A 16,897-nucleotide genomic window follows, 5' to 3' on the forward strand; every position below is an offset into this window, starting at 1 on the left:
TCAACCAATAAGACAGAAAAGTATTAACAAAAGCACCAGTAATCTTCAGTTCCCTCATCTTTAATGATCTTTCATGAACGCAAAGATGCTGGGGGAGGCCCACGTCGGGACGCTGGGGACATGAGTGCAGAAAGCAGGTGGGAGATCTGAGTCAACGGCTGACATCACTAAAGCGAGGAGCCAGCCGCCGCGCAGCGGCCCCCGAAAAGCCCTGTATGGGTTTCTGGCTGAAAATGAGGCCACTTCAGCGGAGCCCAGCAACCCCAGAAGCAGGTCAGCAGAGGTAGCGGACGCTCCCCAGTGTCCACGCTTCTCAGGGTGGTCTGTGTCTATAGGACAGCACGACTGCAGAATTACACATTCTTAGACTGCAAAGGACACTTGGTGCTTTCGGAATTAAAGCGCAGCACGCGGCGTTGAAGGCCAGGACTTCCTCGTAATGGCACACCTGGAACCTCTCTGGGCCAAAGTTAAGGTCTGATGAGCGCCCAGAAGAGAGCGGAGCCGCCTCCTCACACCCAGACGCCTGCAACTGCAGCACCGCCCAACTGTCCCTCCAGAACTCAGGAGCAAACCAGCGCAAGTGATCGGGAGCAAAAGCTCACCTTCTGAAGACGAGAGAACACGAGGAACCTAAAGAAAAGACGTGAAGGAGCAGGGGGGCGACACTGACCAACCCACAGCAGCGTGCGAGCAGATGAGATTTCTGACAGCAAAGTGGTTCATGACACGTGATGCCGAGCTCTCCCAGGCCAGTCTTCCCGCAGGCTGGCATCCTGGTCCAGGGCGCCAGCAGCAGGAACCCCTACTTCAAGACGCTGCCGCCCTGGACCCTGTGCTCCTTTCAAGCAAAGGGCCTTGGATTTGAACAGAACCTTTTGCTTTCAAACCTTAGCTCACTTTAAAGTATAGAGTGATTAGTAACTCAAGGCTCCCAAGTCAAAGGTCAACGACATCTGCACTGCATTTTGAAACCATGCAGCTACTGAAGTACTATTTGCACAAGAGTCGGTGTTTAAGCACCTTTGTGATTTTACAGAGTGTACAAAAAGGGAGAAGGGAGTAGAAGGAGACACTTTCAACCCATTCATAAGTAAAGCAGAAAAAAAAAGTGCTTCCTTATGTCAAATAGGAAAGTGAAAAGCCAGGACAGTGGGTCGCTTCCAGGTCCCACCACACACGGCCCTGCACCTGAGGACGGTGCAGAAAGGCCCTTGTGTTTCCTTCCTGCTGGCCACTGAGAGTCCTAACATCTCGGAGCCGGGCAGCCCTGAGGAGTCCCTGGTCCACCCTGGACACGCAGAGAGGGAGGAGGGGACTGCCCGTGGGTCACAGTATGGCACACACATTTTCAAGCCAGAACTGAACAGAGAGATGTTCACAATTCAGTTGATTCAGGCAACATTTTGGCTATTTTCAGTGTGGATAGCTACACTTAAAAGCAAACATGAATCTATTGAGAATTCAGAGGTAGCCTTTATCTGCGTTTATTTATTTATTTTTAAACTAAAAGGTATTAGAAACCACCTTCTGTAGTGATATGGCTAAGCCAATACATTCACTTTAGACAATAAAATGGCAAAAGATCCAAAAAAGCACTAAGTGAGGGCACCGAGGTGGCATCGACGCGACACTAACACACACTCAGATGGCTGGTTTGGGTGGAAAAGCTCCTTTGTGTGTCTGATACTGTGTAACCTGATCACAGACAGAACTACACACTGTGGACTGGAGCACACACTTCTCATCTGGCCAAATCACGAGGCCTAAAGGAACAGCCTGCCTTTCAGGTCTGCCTGGCACCTATGGGTTAAGCCACAAATGACAGTTTTGACATAACAGCGACCTCATGGCTTTCAAATGACGGGTGACCAAAGAGAAGCAAGGGAGGCCCTGACTCTCTAGTAACATTGGCCGTTCAGATGCTTCCTATCCAAGCTGTCAAATGCTGGAGGGAGCTAGCAGCAAATGCTTTAGGGAGTCATGGCAAATAACGAGGAATTAAACAGACCAGAAGCATTCAAAGGATTTACAGTTAATCCTCTTAGAATTAAATCTCAGACCGCAAGGAGAGAGCACACTCTTCTTCCAATACACTGCAAACTTCCTTCCAGAAAAAGACAGCAACGAGGCTAATCTGTCCTTCATGAATGGTCAACACACACACATACACATGGCTGTAGAGGGGGAAGGGCGGCGGCCAGCCCACACGGCTCTAACACATAATACTGAAAAACGTGGCAGGATCACTAAAACAAAGCAACGCATCGTATTACATCATTTCTGCTATCCTAAATCTATTTACAGTCATTTCAAACAAGTACAGCAGATGCAAAGTTGGACATAATAAAAAGGAAGCTGTCAAAAAATCAGTGCAATTATTTCGAGTTGAAAATTTTCCTTACAAAAGAAGTCAGCATGTGTGTGTAACACGGACAGCCCTATTACGAAGTCACACGTGCACTGTGTCTACACTGAGAAACGTCACAGCAGCCGAAACTGCTGGCACGGCAGCTAGAGAGAATATTCTTGGTTACTTTGGGGGAGGGCTTAAAATACAAAGTATTTGCATTCTGAAAGTGAGGCGTATGAACACTGAGGAAGTTTCTATTCATTGTACATTCCTTTTCTCATGAGCGTGAGAGATGAGTTAAAGAGAGGTCACAGGGAAATTTCTATGGCTTGTCTGGGCCACTGGGATTGTCCACTCTCTGGATTATGTCAACGTCTAAAGCTCCTCCTAATGGAACTGCCTTAGGTGTAAGAAAATGCCCATGAAAAATCCTCTGAACTGCCCAACAGATCAAAGTCCCACTCAAGGACTCCATCCAGATCCTGACGGGTGGCTCCATGAAACAGCCTAGTGCTTCCACGGCGCCAAGCAACGAAGAGAAGCCGCCCCAGCCTTCAGAGGCCTCCTCGAGACAGTCTGGTGTCCCAACTGCACAACGCTTGGCCGGTCTACCCTTAACATATTGTATCAAATATATAATCTGACTGAAAAACTGCCTTGTAAAAATAAAATTTAAGTCACCCTGCAGATCAATGTTAAATTACATTGCTGCGTATATAAGAAAAAACAATTCATCCAGAAAAATTACATTTGTGGCTTTCAAAAATAAATCATCCAGCAAACTTGCAGGTAAACATTAGGTAATTTATAAAAGTTGGGGAAAAGAATTTCTATCATATTCATCAGGTACCACATGCACTGGAATATCCGTATCAGCCAAATGAAACCAGAGCAGAAAGGAAACAATAAATAGCAACATTTGCATTTAACAACAATAAAAATAACATACAATATAACATCGACACCCACCCGCCCACAACCCTGCTGCAGGAATTGAACTTCAACTGTCTCTTCTAATGAGCACACGCCGGGGTAAACATCACAACAGCACTGCTTACGGCCAGACTCACACAGCACGGAAATCACTCCACTTCCAACAAGTCCCTCCTGGGGAAGCCAGCGCAGTGGCCAGGGATCGCTCGTGGTTCTAGAGTGCAAACATCCATGCACGGGAGTGTGAGGACACTACCAAAAAGCAACACAATCTTGAAAAGAGAAAGCAGACCCTAAAGTGTAGTATCAAGTGTATATGTGAAGTCTTCTCAAAACAGAAAACCAAAACCAAAATAAAACAATCCCTTTCTAAAAGTATAGGTATGCCCAGCTTTACAACATTTATCTGAACTAGGAACATCTGAGCTTATTATAATAAGTACACAAACAGCAGGATGGAATCTCAGCAGGGCCAAAGGGCTCTCCTACAAAACGGCGACTTGAAGCAGCTCCCCCGGGTTTCTTTCATCGCTTAGCTATTAGGGTGAGAGCTTGTCGAACGTAATAGGAAGTGGTGAAGGGATGGGAATATGTTAACTTTTCTTACGGTGAATATTTTAAAATATATTAGGAAGAGTACCAGGATAAGGGTCTAATTGGGAGACCTCTTCTGAAGAGATAAACCCCAGTTTTTCTTTGAAATTAATCCAGATTTCTACTTCATAATTTTCACATTCAGTTTGCTTAAAGCAAGGCACACCTTACTTAGTGGGGTCAGGCAAAGCCGGCGAGTGGACACCTCTGCAATTTGCACAGCCCCGCACAGGCCTCAGGAAACCTGTCAAACGCAGGCAGAGGCCGGAGGTGCCCGGAGCCCTTCTCCGGCGGCCACGAGGTTGCCCTGGGCGGGCGTGACCCACACAGAACGGGCAGGGCCCCTCTTGGCTTCCACGCGAACAGGGCTTGGACTTATTCTACTGCACCTTGAGGTTTTACGCTGTCTCAAAATTTATCCTAATAATGGGGGGGGGCGGGATTGGTAGAAATTTGGGAAAACAGTTCTTTACCTGAGAAATTGTAACTACAGCCATTTGAATTCTGAACCATCAGACATGTACAAAGGTATGCAGCTAACCCAGCTGGAGACATTTGCTTTATGAATGCTTTTAAGTAGTAAAAGTTTTATAAAACAAGCGCAGGGCTGTAACAAGTACCTTTCTCAAAGTACTCTGGCCCTCTAGAAAGAAAACTTTTCCTTCAAAAGGATTTTTCAAAAATTTAGGTCTCATTTTCTGCCAGCCTGTGATCCTGCCCAGTGTATTCGCTTAGAAAACGTTTCCCTGCATTGCTGGGGAGTCCCTCCCTGCTGGGCCCTCAGTGCTTGAGGGAGCACACTCTCCAGAAGGCTCTAGATTAGAGGTTCTCGGACTCCAGGCAGCCCTGGACCCCCAGCTGATGGTGTAAAACGCAGATGCCCAGCCGCCACCCCAGAGGCCGCAGCGAGCACAGGAGTCACAGCGTTTTTACGGCCAACGCCCCGACCACCGAGATCCTGTTGCAAGTGGTATAAACATACTTTCGAGACACACGGTTCTAGATGATCCTAAAAATGACTGAAAACTAACCTAAGTTCAGATTTTAAAAGTGTATTAGTGAAAAGGTTCCCTCCTTAGCTTGAACGCTCCCGGTAACTTAAGCCACGAGTGTACTGGTGTCCTTCCGAACAGGAGAAGGTGCCACTTGCTAACGAAGTGACAGGGAATTGCAACATTTTTAGAGCAGAGGCTTCTGTCATTTAAAAAGACAAAAAAAAATAGATACAGCAAGAAGAGACTAATGCCATTAATAGGACACCCACATGCACACACACGCGCGCGCGCACACACGCACGCGCGCACACACACACACACACACACACCACTCTTGAGTATATATTGTCACAAATAATAGTCACCCCTTTGTCGTTGCCGCCAAAATCCAGGCCGAGTGTCCATGACAGCGCTTCCCCGCCCCCGCGGAGCCCTCACACAAGACCGAGGCGGGCGCTGACCCCAGCACGAGGCACCCTGGTTGGGACCCTCACTCCACCACAGTGCCAGAGGTAATGTCAGGCCGGGATGGGAGGGCCGTCAGCAGGGCCAGAGGAAACCTACAGAGCACGAAGCAGCACTAGGGAAAGGCTCATCTCCTTCCTAGAATCTCTGTACTGAACGTGGATTGGATTCTCAGAAAACCGCCTACAAGGACAAAAAGCCCACTGCGCACAAACGGAGCCCTCTGCTGTCAGCCCTGTCGAGCTGTCCACGGTATCATTCTTAGTGCAACGGATTCTAGATTGGCAAACCCACGTCCGGGGCCCAGCACGCAAATCCTAGCAGAAGGGTCTGCCTCTGCTGCTGGCTTCGCCATCAGCCATCCTCCCGAGGGCTGGGCTCCTTCGCGGAACGCGGGCCTCGCAGCCCGCAGAGCGCCACCACCGACAGCCTTCTCTGTGTTTCAGTGCATAGATCCTATGACGCTTGTCTAACAAACCACACGCAGAGAGAAGTGCACGCTGATACGCAGACTCATTCCCAGGAGTGGAAGGATACATACATTCCATTTGTGCTTAATTGGCTGAGCGACACACGGGGATGAGGCGGGGAGGGGAGTGACTGCTGGAAGCACACTCCGTCCTCCTGAGGGTCCAGGCTGCGCGGTCTACACGAGGGGGTGGGCCGCGGGCACTGAGTCAATTGCATACTCCTGTACTTAAGCACTGAGAAACCACAAGGGTGGTCCAGGCTCCAGGCTCCAAAACACTCTTGATATGCTAAACAGATCACAAAAGCACCCCGTAGTCAGTAAAATGAAAAACAGCATCTATCTATCACATTAATACTGCAAACCAGATATATATACTTTTCTCTTACATTAAAGACATAACAGTGAAAAAGGATTGTACTGTATTTATCACCACAGACCCGTATTCTTTAGAAACTTTGGAAAATAAATGTCACAGTCCTATAGGACAAATCTTATGATTAGACTGTCGGCATATTGTCTTTTTTCTTTTTTTAAATAAATTTTTATTAAAATGGCACTTGTCTGCCAATCCCTCTGGACCTATAAATGTTGTAAACACACACGGCCCACCTTCTGCCACCCCTCCTTCCTTCGGGCTGAGTGAAAGGCGGGCAGTGGCAGAACGAGAGACACCAGGGCGCCTCGCCTGGCCCCTGCCCTCGGATCCCGGACAGCTGGTGGGAGCCAGGTCAGGAGCACACAGGTGTCACTCTGAAATAAACTTTAGTGACAGCATCAGAATGTTCAAGGCTTTAAAACCACAATGTGTTTTATGTTGCTTTCACTCTCACAGAACGTTCACAGCTAGTTTGAGCCCATCAATTTCATATAGAATCATGTGTTAAAAACAAGTAAATCGAACGACCAAATAAATTAAAAATGTTTTAAAGCCCTGAGTTCATAGACTGGTTTTAGGAGATTTTTAGGAAACACGGGACTCTATTTTCATAAGCAGCTTATAAGATTTTGGCAAACCATATTTCCTACGACAATGGGGTCTCATACAGGTCTGCAGTTCAAAATCCAAGTTTGAAATCTGGGACGGAAGGCATTCTGGAAAGTGGAGAATCTACTAAAATCAATGGCGTTTCATGTTCGATGCTGGCTGTCACGGAAGGGCTGGGCATTTGTTGGTCTGAGTGTAGCTGGTCTCATGTGAATCCAACTCGGTACACAATCGTAAACACTAAAACATGTCAAGCAAAGTACATGGTGCGCAGCGTGTCCTGATGGACCTGGACTGCCTTTGCCAACGCCTGGTGGTCTCGTCCGTTACTCTGCCCGGAGGTATGGCTTCCTTCAGCACTGTGGGGGTGGGGGACAGAGAGAGAGAGAGAGAGAGAGAGAAAGAGAGAGAGAGAGAGGGAGGGAGGGAGGGAGGGAGGGAGGGAAGGAGGGAGGGAGAGAGGGAGGGAGGGAGGGAGGGAGGGAGGGAGAGAGAGAGAGATAGAGGGATAGGGATAGGGAGGGAGAGAGAGAGGAGAGAGAGAGAGAGAGAGAGAGCGCAGCCTTTAACGCACCATGAGGCAGCACACTGATAGCTAAGTTAGGACCACGCACCAGCCATCTGGGGAGGCAGCCACACAGCTAACAAATGGCGGTGAAGATGCTAGCTTTTGGGTGTCTGTGTCACGGTCGGCTCCAGCCACTGGGACCCCACTGCTTCCCATTCCAGAAAAGCAGATGCCAAAGCCTGTTGCAGAAACGACCCCAGCCAGGAAGGGCGTGCCACTCACCTATCGTGCTCTTTATCCACCAGGTGGTACCTGGCCCGGAAGGCCACCAGGTGAGCATAGTATGCTGGCGCCGGGATGGACACGGAGCGCGTGCAGCGCACGTAGGTGTGACACAGCTGGTAGGTGAGAATCTGCAGCTCATCGGAAGAGAAACGATTGTCATCCCAAAGCACGTGATAGTGGGAAGGCCTGCTTGTTCCCTAAAAGCAGATCAGAGGGTCAGAGAGGTAAACATGCAAGAGAGAAGTCCAGAACTCACCTGCAAAGGGTGCTGCCGAGAGAAGCTGTGCTTCCACCCCACGGTAGAATCCTTCACAGAGGATACAGTGGGAGGACGTTCAGTGGCAAGAAGGTATTTATATTATCCTACTATGTATCATTATAAACGGGCATCAGAGCCACATATTCTATGACCCCCTACTGGTAAAATAACAGACTATACACACAATTATTTGTGTAGAGAAAACTCATAGGAAAGATATAATACAGAGATGGTTGTTTGGAGGATAATGTCATTTGTACATACTAGGTTTTCTACAATGCTTTATTTATAAAGGCAAGAAGAAATCTCTAATAAGTTACATATTAACGCCTTTAAAACGGGAGTTTGCACATATATTTATTTTGTGCGGTGTGGAATCTTTCAAAACTGAAGGAGGTGGGGTTGGTCGCCTGGCCCATGCCTGCCGGGGCTCAGGTGCCGGCAGAGCCGCTGCACTGCTCGCCGGGGCACCCATGACCGGTCAGCCAGGAGCGCGCTTGAGGGAAGGGCCTTTCTCTGGCTTCTCCCCACCTGCCTTCCCTGCCACTCAACCCAAGCCAGCCAACAAGCAGGCCCTTCCTGACTCTCTGTCTGTGTTCAGGCCCCCGGAGACTGGTGAGCGGCAGACGCTCTTATCCTCTGATGAAGCACACATTCTGCGCCCCACTTTCAGCATTTAATCGGTGGCTGTCACGGGGGCCTGCGGGCAGTGGGGTATTTTGTATCAGAGGGTGTGCCGAGGACATGGCAACCACAGCAGAGCAGGACCCCTTGAGGCCCATTTTGTCAAAGCACTTAAACGTCTCCAGTGTGAGATTTCCCCCATTAGAAAGTGCCTGTGCAGAAAATGCAGGGAGGCAGGTTTACCCCTTAAACAAACCAGAGGCCCCGGGGCGGGGGGGAGAGGGCTCCACCCACCAGGAGGGAAGCCGGGCTGGCCTGCACAGAAAAAGCGCCCGCCCGACACGGAAGCCATCGCGGGGACAGACGTGCCCGGGAAACACTGCGGAAGCCTCCGTCCTCTCTGAGCCACGTTCCTCTTCTTCCTTTTTAACAACCTTTAAAAATGTACACACGGCTCAGCCCTCAGGCTGCACCCTGACAGGCTGCAGGCTGGGTGCGGCCCACGGGCCAGTCTGCCAAGTCCTGTTCTAGAGCCACGGTGACGTGAAGGACGTGCAGGTGTATTTCCCGTGGCAGAAGTACAAAGTTTACGGCAAGCCCTCCAAGTTTAAGTTCAAATCCCTTGGGGATGGATATCTAAGTCCTCACTTATAACTTGAAACACCCAAAAGCCCCTCTGTGGTGAAGCAGGACGGGCACCCAGAGCTAAGTTCCTCCTGTCCCAAGGGGCACCGCCTCGCAGATGCTGGTGGCTCAGCTCTGACAACAGGTGCGCTGGACGTGGCACCTCTGAGGTGGCAGCATCCTCTCAGAATCACTTGTGGCAAAGCTGTGGGTCTCTTCGCCGGGAGGGACAAGGAATGCCACGTGCTGACCTTCCCCGCACACCAGTGCCCGTGCGTGGCGGGCACGCAAGGCTGACCCCGCCGCTCCGTCACCTCTCATACCCCATCCAGCTCGCTGAACTCCAAGCACACAGGGACGCCACTTGTCCCCGCCAGCCTGCCTGGCCCTCACGCTCACTGCTCCTTCTTCCTGGACCTCATCTCGGCTAAAATGGGAACCCACTCCCGGCCCAGCACAGCACCCCAGTGGGTCCTCCATCCGCAACACCTGATGGTTCCCGGCCTCCACGGTTCACTGGTCAACCGCCTGCGTCCCCTTGGGATGGACTGGCGCCCCATCCGTGCTGTTCACCACCACATCCCCAGTGCCCACGGGAGCACCTGGCACAAGGTTTGTGCTCTGCAGGTGTTTGCCGAATGTGTGGACGACACCCCAGAGACACCAACCAAGACTGTGCAAAGTGGACCCTCTGTCCTTACCTGGATGCCAGCATGACTACACAGGTAGAAGTCAAACTCGGTCGGGTGGGTGATTTTTGTGTCCACGGTCGTCCCTGCTGGAATGTTTCCGCTCTTCCCCACCTTCAGCAACACAGGAGCCCATTAGACACGCCCAGGGGACAACAGGGCAAAGCAAGCAGGCAAGCAGGCAAGACGCAGCCGCACTGCCTTCTGCTCTGACGTCTTTAAATTGGCCAATACATTTGCTCAGTGCCATGGCATTAAAATTTAACATATACTAACAACTGAAATCAAATTAATTCCTGTTCTCTTTGGGCTGGGGTTATTTTTCGCCATCTCATAAAGGCCCCTGAGGGAAATGCAGAGTCTTCCCTTCACTGAAGCATGTGCGTGGGCCACGTGAAGGGTCTTCATTATTGTTGAGGCCAAGATGGAAACTGTCACCGACATAACAAATCTAAGGCCAGACGACGGACACGTGACAGCCGTCACCTGCCCATGTGCGCCTGCGTGTGCGCGCACGCACACACACACACACACACACACACACACACACACACACACAATACTCAAGGCAGAAGAGCTAGAAAACCCTGACAGCTGTCAAGAACTTCCCCACTCTACCAGGGGTTCAATCACCACCACCAGGGAGGGCGGGTTGCTCCACCAGAGGCCATCCAAGGAGCTGGGGTGTGGGAGGGACTACAAATTCTACCAAACCACTTAACTCTCAGTTTACACTCTAGCATCGAAAAACCACCAAACATCCAGCTACGCTACTGAAACAGCAAAACTCCCAATCAGTCACGAAGTCACTGATTGATTTTTTTTTTTTTACTCGTGCAATTTCAAATATACATACAAAAAAGAGAATCTCCAGTGTAACCCCTCTGCACCTGCAGATGTGTGTGTGTTTTTACTTCTTCTCAACCTTTTTTTATACCTTCAGATTATTTATTTGTGTATTTATTTGTTCATTTATTTATAGCTGCGTTGGGTCTTTGTTGCTGCATGCGGGCTTTCTCTAGTTGTGGCGAGCGGGGGCTACTCTTTGTTGCGGTGCGTGGGCTTCTCACTGCGGTGGCTTCTCTTGTTGCGGAGCATGGGCCCTAGGCATGCAGGCTCAGTAGTTGCGGCGCACGAGCTTAGTTGCTCCGTGGCATGTGGGATCTTCCTGGACCAGGGCTCGAACCCGTGTCCCCTGCATTGGCAGGCAGGATTCTTAACCACTGCGCCACCAGGGAAGTCCCAGATTTTTAAAAGAAGTAAAATATTTGGAAAGAGTGCCCACGTTTGCACCCCTCCCACGCTGCGGTCTCAAACCTAGGCTTTATTACTCCTGCACATGCTTTATTCTGCTACACATTCAGGTCTCCGTTAGCACTATATTGTGTTACTTTGCAGATTTTAAAACTGTAGGGGCTTCCCTGGTGGTGCAGTGGTTAAGAACCCGCCTGCCAATGCAGGGGACATGGGTTTGAGCGCTGGTCTGGGAAGATCCCACATGCCACGGAGCAACGAAGCCCATGTGCCACAACTACTGAGCCTGCACTCTAGAGCCCGCGAGCCACAACTACTGAAGCCCGTGCACCTAGAGCCCGTGCTCCGCAACAGGAGAAGCCACTGCAATGAGGAGCCGGCGCACCAAAACGAGGAGTAGCCTTTGCTCACCGCAACTAGAGAAAGCCCATGCGTAGCAACGAAGACCCAGTGCAGCCAAAAATAAATAAGTAAAATAAATACATAAATTTATTAAAAAAACAAAACTGTATACATGTATCCTATGTTTTGCTACTTTCTGTTTTTGCTCTGTATTACAATTTTGAGATGTAGTCATTTGGTAGATATAGTTTATTATTTTTCATTGCTGTACAAGTGCCAATATATAAATACATTACCACCTTTTCTCCTGTTAACAGATTAATTTTTTGCTATTATAAACAATACTGCCAGAATATTCTCACAGAATACATGTCTTCTTGTACACAAGTGTGTGAGTTCCTCCAGGGTAGATCTCTAGAATTGCCAAACAGCGTTCCAAGTTGGTTACCCATTTGTATTCCCATCTGAAGTGTAGGAGAGTCCTCTTCATAATAATGCCTTTACTCTGTGCTAAGTGCTCTGCGTGTTAGCTTCGCGAACCCTCCCAACATCCTCAGAAGGTGGTCCAGGGGGTAGAGGGGCTGACAGCTTGTGGTCACATAGCCAGGATGCTGAGGGGGTGGATTGGAGCCAGGTTATCCGGCTCCAGACCCTTTGCTCCTCATCACGGCACCCACATCCTTGAAATTTGGTATTTATCAGGCTAACCTCATAATGTGAGTCCCCCCGACTTTTCCCGTTCTCTGAAATACTTTATACAAGATTATTCTTCGAAGGTCTGGTAAAGCTTGCCTGTAAAAATCTCTGGACTAACTTCATAAAATAAGCTAAGTAGTTTCCCCCTTTTTCCTATGCTCTGCCACACTTTAAGGTAATCTATTCCTGAAGCCTTAGTAAAGCTTGCCTGTAAAACTCTCTGGGCCTGATGCCTTTTGGAACAATGACTGGACTATCTTACTCAGCTGATTTTGGTAACTTATGTAATTCTACAAACAAGTGTTTGTTTCTTCTCAGTTTTCCAATGTGTTGTCATGAAGTTGTTATCATTCCATTATGATTCAAATAACACACACTCCCTCTGCAGCCATTGTTCCCCTTCTGTTCCCAACGTAATTACAAGTGTTCTTTTTGTTGAGTCTTGCTGGGTTTATCTATCTTCAGAGAAGTACCTTTTGCTTGCGTTAATATGCTCTATTGCTTCTTCATTTTCTAGTTCACGATTTTCTATTCTGAGAGAGAAAGTGGGGTGCTGGAATAAGCTGACTTTGAGCCCTCCCGACTCCTGGCAAGAGAAGTCTGCAGGCTGAGGTGGCAAGGGGCCTATGCACACCAACTCCTCAGCTTTCCCTTGACCACTGGGACTGACATCCTTCCTGTAGCTTCAGACTTATTCATGGCTCTCTTTCTTGTCTCACAACAAAAGCACCTATGTCTATACTCTTACCTGTAAATGCCTGCTTTAGTGCACTGCACAAGGTTTGATATGAAATTCTCGTTTTTGTTCATTTCTAATCATTTCACAATTGATTATTCTCTTTACATTTTTAATGCAGTGCTTTCTTTCTTTTTTTTTTTTAAATAAATACATTTATTTGTTTATTTTTGGCTGCACTGGGTCTTTGTTGCTGTGTGTGGGCTTTCTCCAGTTGCAGCAAGCGGGGGCTACTCTTCGTTGTGGTGTGAGGGCTTCTCATCGCGGTGGCTTCTCTTGTTGCGGGGCACGGGCTCTAGGCATGCGGGCTTCAGTAGTTGTGGCACGTGGGCTCAGTTGCTCCGCGGCATGTGGGATCTTCCTGGACCAGTGCTCGAACCCGTGTCCCCTGCATTGGCAGGCAGATTCTTAACCACTGCGCCACCAGGGAAGCCCTGCAGTGGGCTTGAAATCAAAATTTTAAGTTTTCTTATGCATTTTCCTACGGAACAGAAAATGTGGTTTGGGGACTTCCCTGGTGGCACAGTGGTTAAGAATCTGCCTGCCAATGCAGGGGACACGGGTTCGAGCCCTGGTCCGGGAAGATCCCACATGCCGTCAAGCAACTAAGCCCATGCAACACAACTACTGAGCCTACACTCTAGAACCCACAAGCCACAACTACTGAGCCCAAGCGCCGCAGCTACTGAAGCCCACGTGCCCTAGAGCCCGTGCACTGCAACTATCGAGCCCACGTGCCCTAGAGCCCGTGCACTGCAACTACTGAGCTCACATGCCACAATTACTGAAGCCTGAGCACTCTAGGGCCCGTGCTCCACAACAAGAGAAGCCACCGCAATGAGAAACCCGCACACCGCAACAAAGAGTAGCCTCCGCTCGCCGCAACTAGAGAAAGCCTGCGTGCAGCAACAAAGACCCAGTGCAGCCCCCCCCCAAAATAAATTATTTTTTTTAAAAAAAATGTGATTTGTAGAATACTGAGGTTTGGCAATCTCCTGAGACCTCTTTTGTGACCTGGGACAACGCCAGCTCCTGTAAGCCCTCAGCGTGAGCTCAGCTGTCACAGGCAGAGTTCTGTCTGTCAGGTCTGGCTCATTCCTTTCTTCCCATTTTCAGTTTCTACTAACTTGTCCCTGTTTCACTTTCTGATGGTGGTCTGTTAAAACAGACCTCTTTGATGGTGTGTTTGTCAATTTCTCCTTAAAATTCTGCCTGTTTTTGCTTTACTTTTTTTCTTTACATATTTTTAGGTCATGGCGTGAGGTACATCCACGTCACAGCTGTTCTGTCTTCTCGGTGATCATGACAAAGTACCCCTTTTCCTCGCTATTGACTCTCAATTTGCATTTTGTCTTCCATTTAGGCAAGAAGCATTTTCGGTGCTGTGGTGCTACTGTGGCGTTAGTGGGCTGCACCACGTGGACACTAACGCCCGGCTTCCAGCCCCGCTGGCGGACAGTCTGATGGAATGTCCTTCCCTTCTGGGAGGTCTTTTATCTCATGCAGTTACTTTGACGCTGTGCAGTTTTAGGACAATGTGTCTAGGTATGGATTTATTTTTATTTATCCTGTTGGGAACAGGAGAGGCCTTTTAACCTAAGGGTTCTGATCTTTCTCCAACTGTGGACAATTCTCAGCAGTTACCACTACAAGTCTTAAGTCTCCTGCATGCTCGTGGTTCTTGTTCTGGAGCAGCCAGGAGAGGGATGAGGAGCTTGGACACTGCTGTCTGTCAGTGTTCTCCAGACCAGACCCCTGAGTGAGCTCCCCAGGCCCTCTTCCAGCACTCCAACCACCCCGTGGGCTCCCCACTTTACTGCATTCTCCCGCGTTCTTTACACTATGCTGTCTATGACCATGGTTGCTAACTGGCCCTGAAACCTCACCTTTGGTAATTTCCTTATCGGATAAATGACAGCTGCCTGGACCTATCCTGGACCTGTGGGGTTTGCAGGTTCAGACTTCTCACCAAACTGAGGAGAGCCCTTCTCCAACATCTCAGGCTGCGTCGCCACGAAGGGCCGGGTCTCCCAAGAGCCTGGGAGGTGGTGCAGGGCGTGAGACCCGTGTCCCTCGAGGCTGCACAGCCCAGGGTCGAGGACACTCACCCGCTCGTTCTTGTCGGTGCAGAACAGCCGAGTGTGGTGCCTCTTCTGGACCACTATGAATGTGATCCCCGGCTGGTAGTCTTTTTCTAGCTTAATGCATGCCTCTCGGATAGCCAGTAACTCGTGGTGAAGAACCTATGGAAAGAAAGAAGAACACTTTTTTTTTTTTTCGCGGTACGCGGGCCTCTCACTGTCATGGTCTCTCCCGTTGCGGAGCACAGGCTCCGGACGCGCAGGCGCAGCGGCCATGGCTCACGGGCGCTCCGCGGCATGTGGGATCTTCCCGGACCGGGGCACGAATCCGCGTCCCCTGCGTTGGCAGGCGGACTCTCAACCACTGCGCCACCAGGGGAGCCCAAGGAGAACACTTTTGAGGATCATTATTATGTTTTCAGGCCTCTCGCTATCTTAGAATGAATCCCTTAATCGTGTGTATGTTTGGTACATGTTTACGTTAAGGCTTGTAGTTCCACTAGCTTGCTGTTACCTGTGTGATACTGTCTCTCTGAGCCTGTTTCTTCAATAATATCATGGAGCAAACGATACCCAGGTTTCGTGGTTAAATGTTTTAGGTTAGATAACGGAGAAACAGGCTGAGCGCAGGCTCTGGAATGTTCTAAGTGCTACCACCCACCGTGGACATGAGGCACTGTGGGAAACACACACATGAACAAATCAATCCAACAGCTTGTTTTTGGATTGGAGAAGATGGAGAGAATCTAGTAAAAAACAAAACAAAACAAAACAAAAAAACCCAAAAACCCACTGGCTTAGGAGCTGGACCTGAGGTCAAATCCTAGCTCTACCACTAAGCAACCGTGTGGCTCTGGAAAGCCATGCACCCTGTCTGATTCCCAGTTTTTTCAGTTTTAAAATGGGAACATCCCACCTTGCAAGCTTGCAGTGAAGACTAAAGTCACCTGCGAAGCGCCAGGAGTTAGGGTACTGTCTCTGCTCCCCCACCTGTGGCAGAGATGAACAGGCACACAGCCCGGCACGGGGGCTGATGGCTGCTACAGGGACCACACACCTCAGGTTTCAGCAACTGCCCTTGTCAAATATTGTGCTGCGATGTGTCTCAAAAATATGTCTTGGGTTCTGGGTCCAGAAACCCCATTGTGGTGATTCTGTAAGATGTGGAGTGCATTCACCGAGAGAGAAAACGGAGGATGACACAAACCCTCTTCTGTAGTAAGAATGCCCATGACAGAGGGTGAACGGGTGCTCAGAAGAGGGGAGAACATCTCCCAACGGAGGGAACCAGACGGTTTTGTATAAGAGGGGCTTCGAGGCCGGCTGGCACAAGCTGGATCTGGACCCGAGAGGCGGCACAGGAACCCCCAACCCAGGTTCCCACAGAAGCTCTGAATCAGGGGCCCTGGCCAAGAGCTACCAGGCGGTCAAGGAACCTCAAGCCACCCCCCTCGCCCGCTGTGGCCTCAGCTGCTCCTACTTTGGACCAGGAAGGCACTGGCACCCGTGCCTGGTCACGTGCCACCCCACCTGCCTAGCAGGGTGGCCTGGGGCCTTGGGACACACTGGAGTGCCTCTTAGGATGTCTTTCTGTCTGGGTGGGTCTCCTGCAGCATCGGATACTTCTGCCTTCCCCGCTACTGTCTCTTGACGAAGCGTGCACTGGAGACGCGGCAGGGGTGGAGGTGGCATTAGCCCTGGCCAAGCATGGACACACGCAGGGCATCAACCCCCGAGTTCCAGGGTCAGATGGATCCGCCGCTGCCCACACTCCCCTCGACTTGGAGGTGCTGCGGGTGCTTTCACCTGGAGCACAGCAACACACCCCCTTTGGTCCTCACCTGCCCCTCCTCCAGTGCCCCGGTGTCCAAGAGGCTCCCCTGCCTTCCAGACGCTTCCTCAAGGCGATGCCCCACACGCCACCTAAGGTGCCGCCTCTCCCTCCACGTCCAAACAGTGGCTGCGTCCTACTGACTATTTCCAAAGGGCTCCCACCTACCCT

The 16,897-nt window shown here is 50.0% G+C and overlaps 1 protein-coding gene across 1 annotated transcript in view; it reads right to left on the reverse strand.

The window, feature by feature from the left end:
- Positions 1-3,345: 3,345 nt before the first annotated feature.
- Positions 3,346-16,897, reverse strand: part of AGO2 (argonaute RISC catalytic component 2) — a 51,185-nt gene continuing 37,633 nt past the window's right edge. Inside the window, exons 15-18 of the mRNA XM_030875900.3 lie at positions 14,923-15,057; positions 9,799-9,900; positions 7,588-7,787; positions 3,346-7,156 (exon numbers count right to left, since the gene is read on the reverse strand). Of these exons, the coding sequence (XP_030731760.2) occupies positions 7,048-7,156; positions 7,588-7,787; positions 9,799-9,900; positions 14,923-15,057 (546 nt within the window). The 3' untranslated portion in view covers positions 3,346-7,047. The remainder of the gene's footprint in view (positions 7,157-7,587; positions 7,788-9,798; positions 9,901-14,922; positions 15,058-16,897) is intronic.

The sequence above is a fragment of the Globicephala melas genome, chromosome 17 (genome assembly GCF_963455315.2).
Source record: "Globicephala melas chromosome 17, mGloMel1.2, whole genome shotgun sequence".
NCBI classification, from domain to species: Eukaryota; Metazoa; Chordata; class Mammalia; order Artiodactyla; family Delphinidae; genus Globicephala; species Globicephala melas.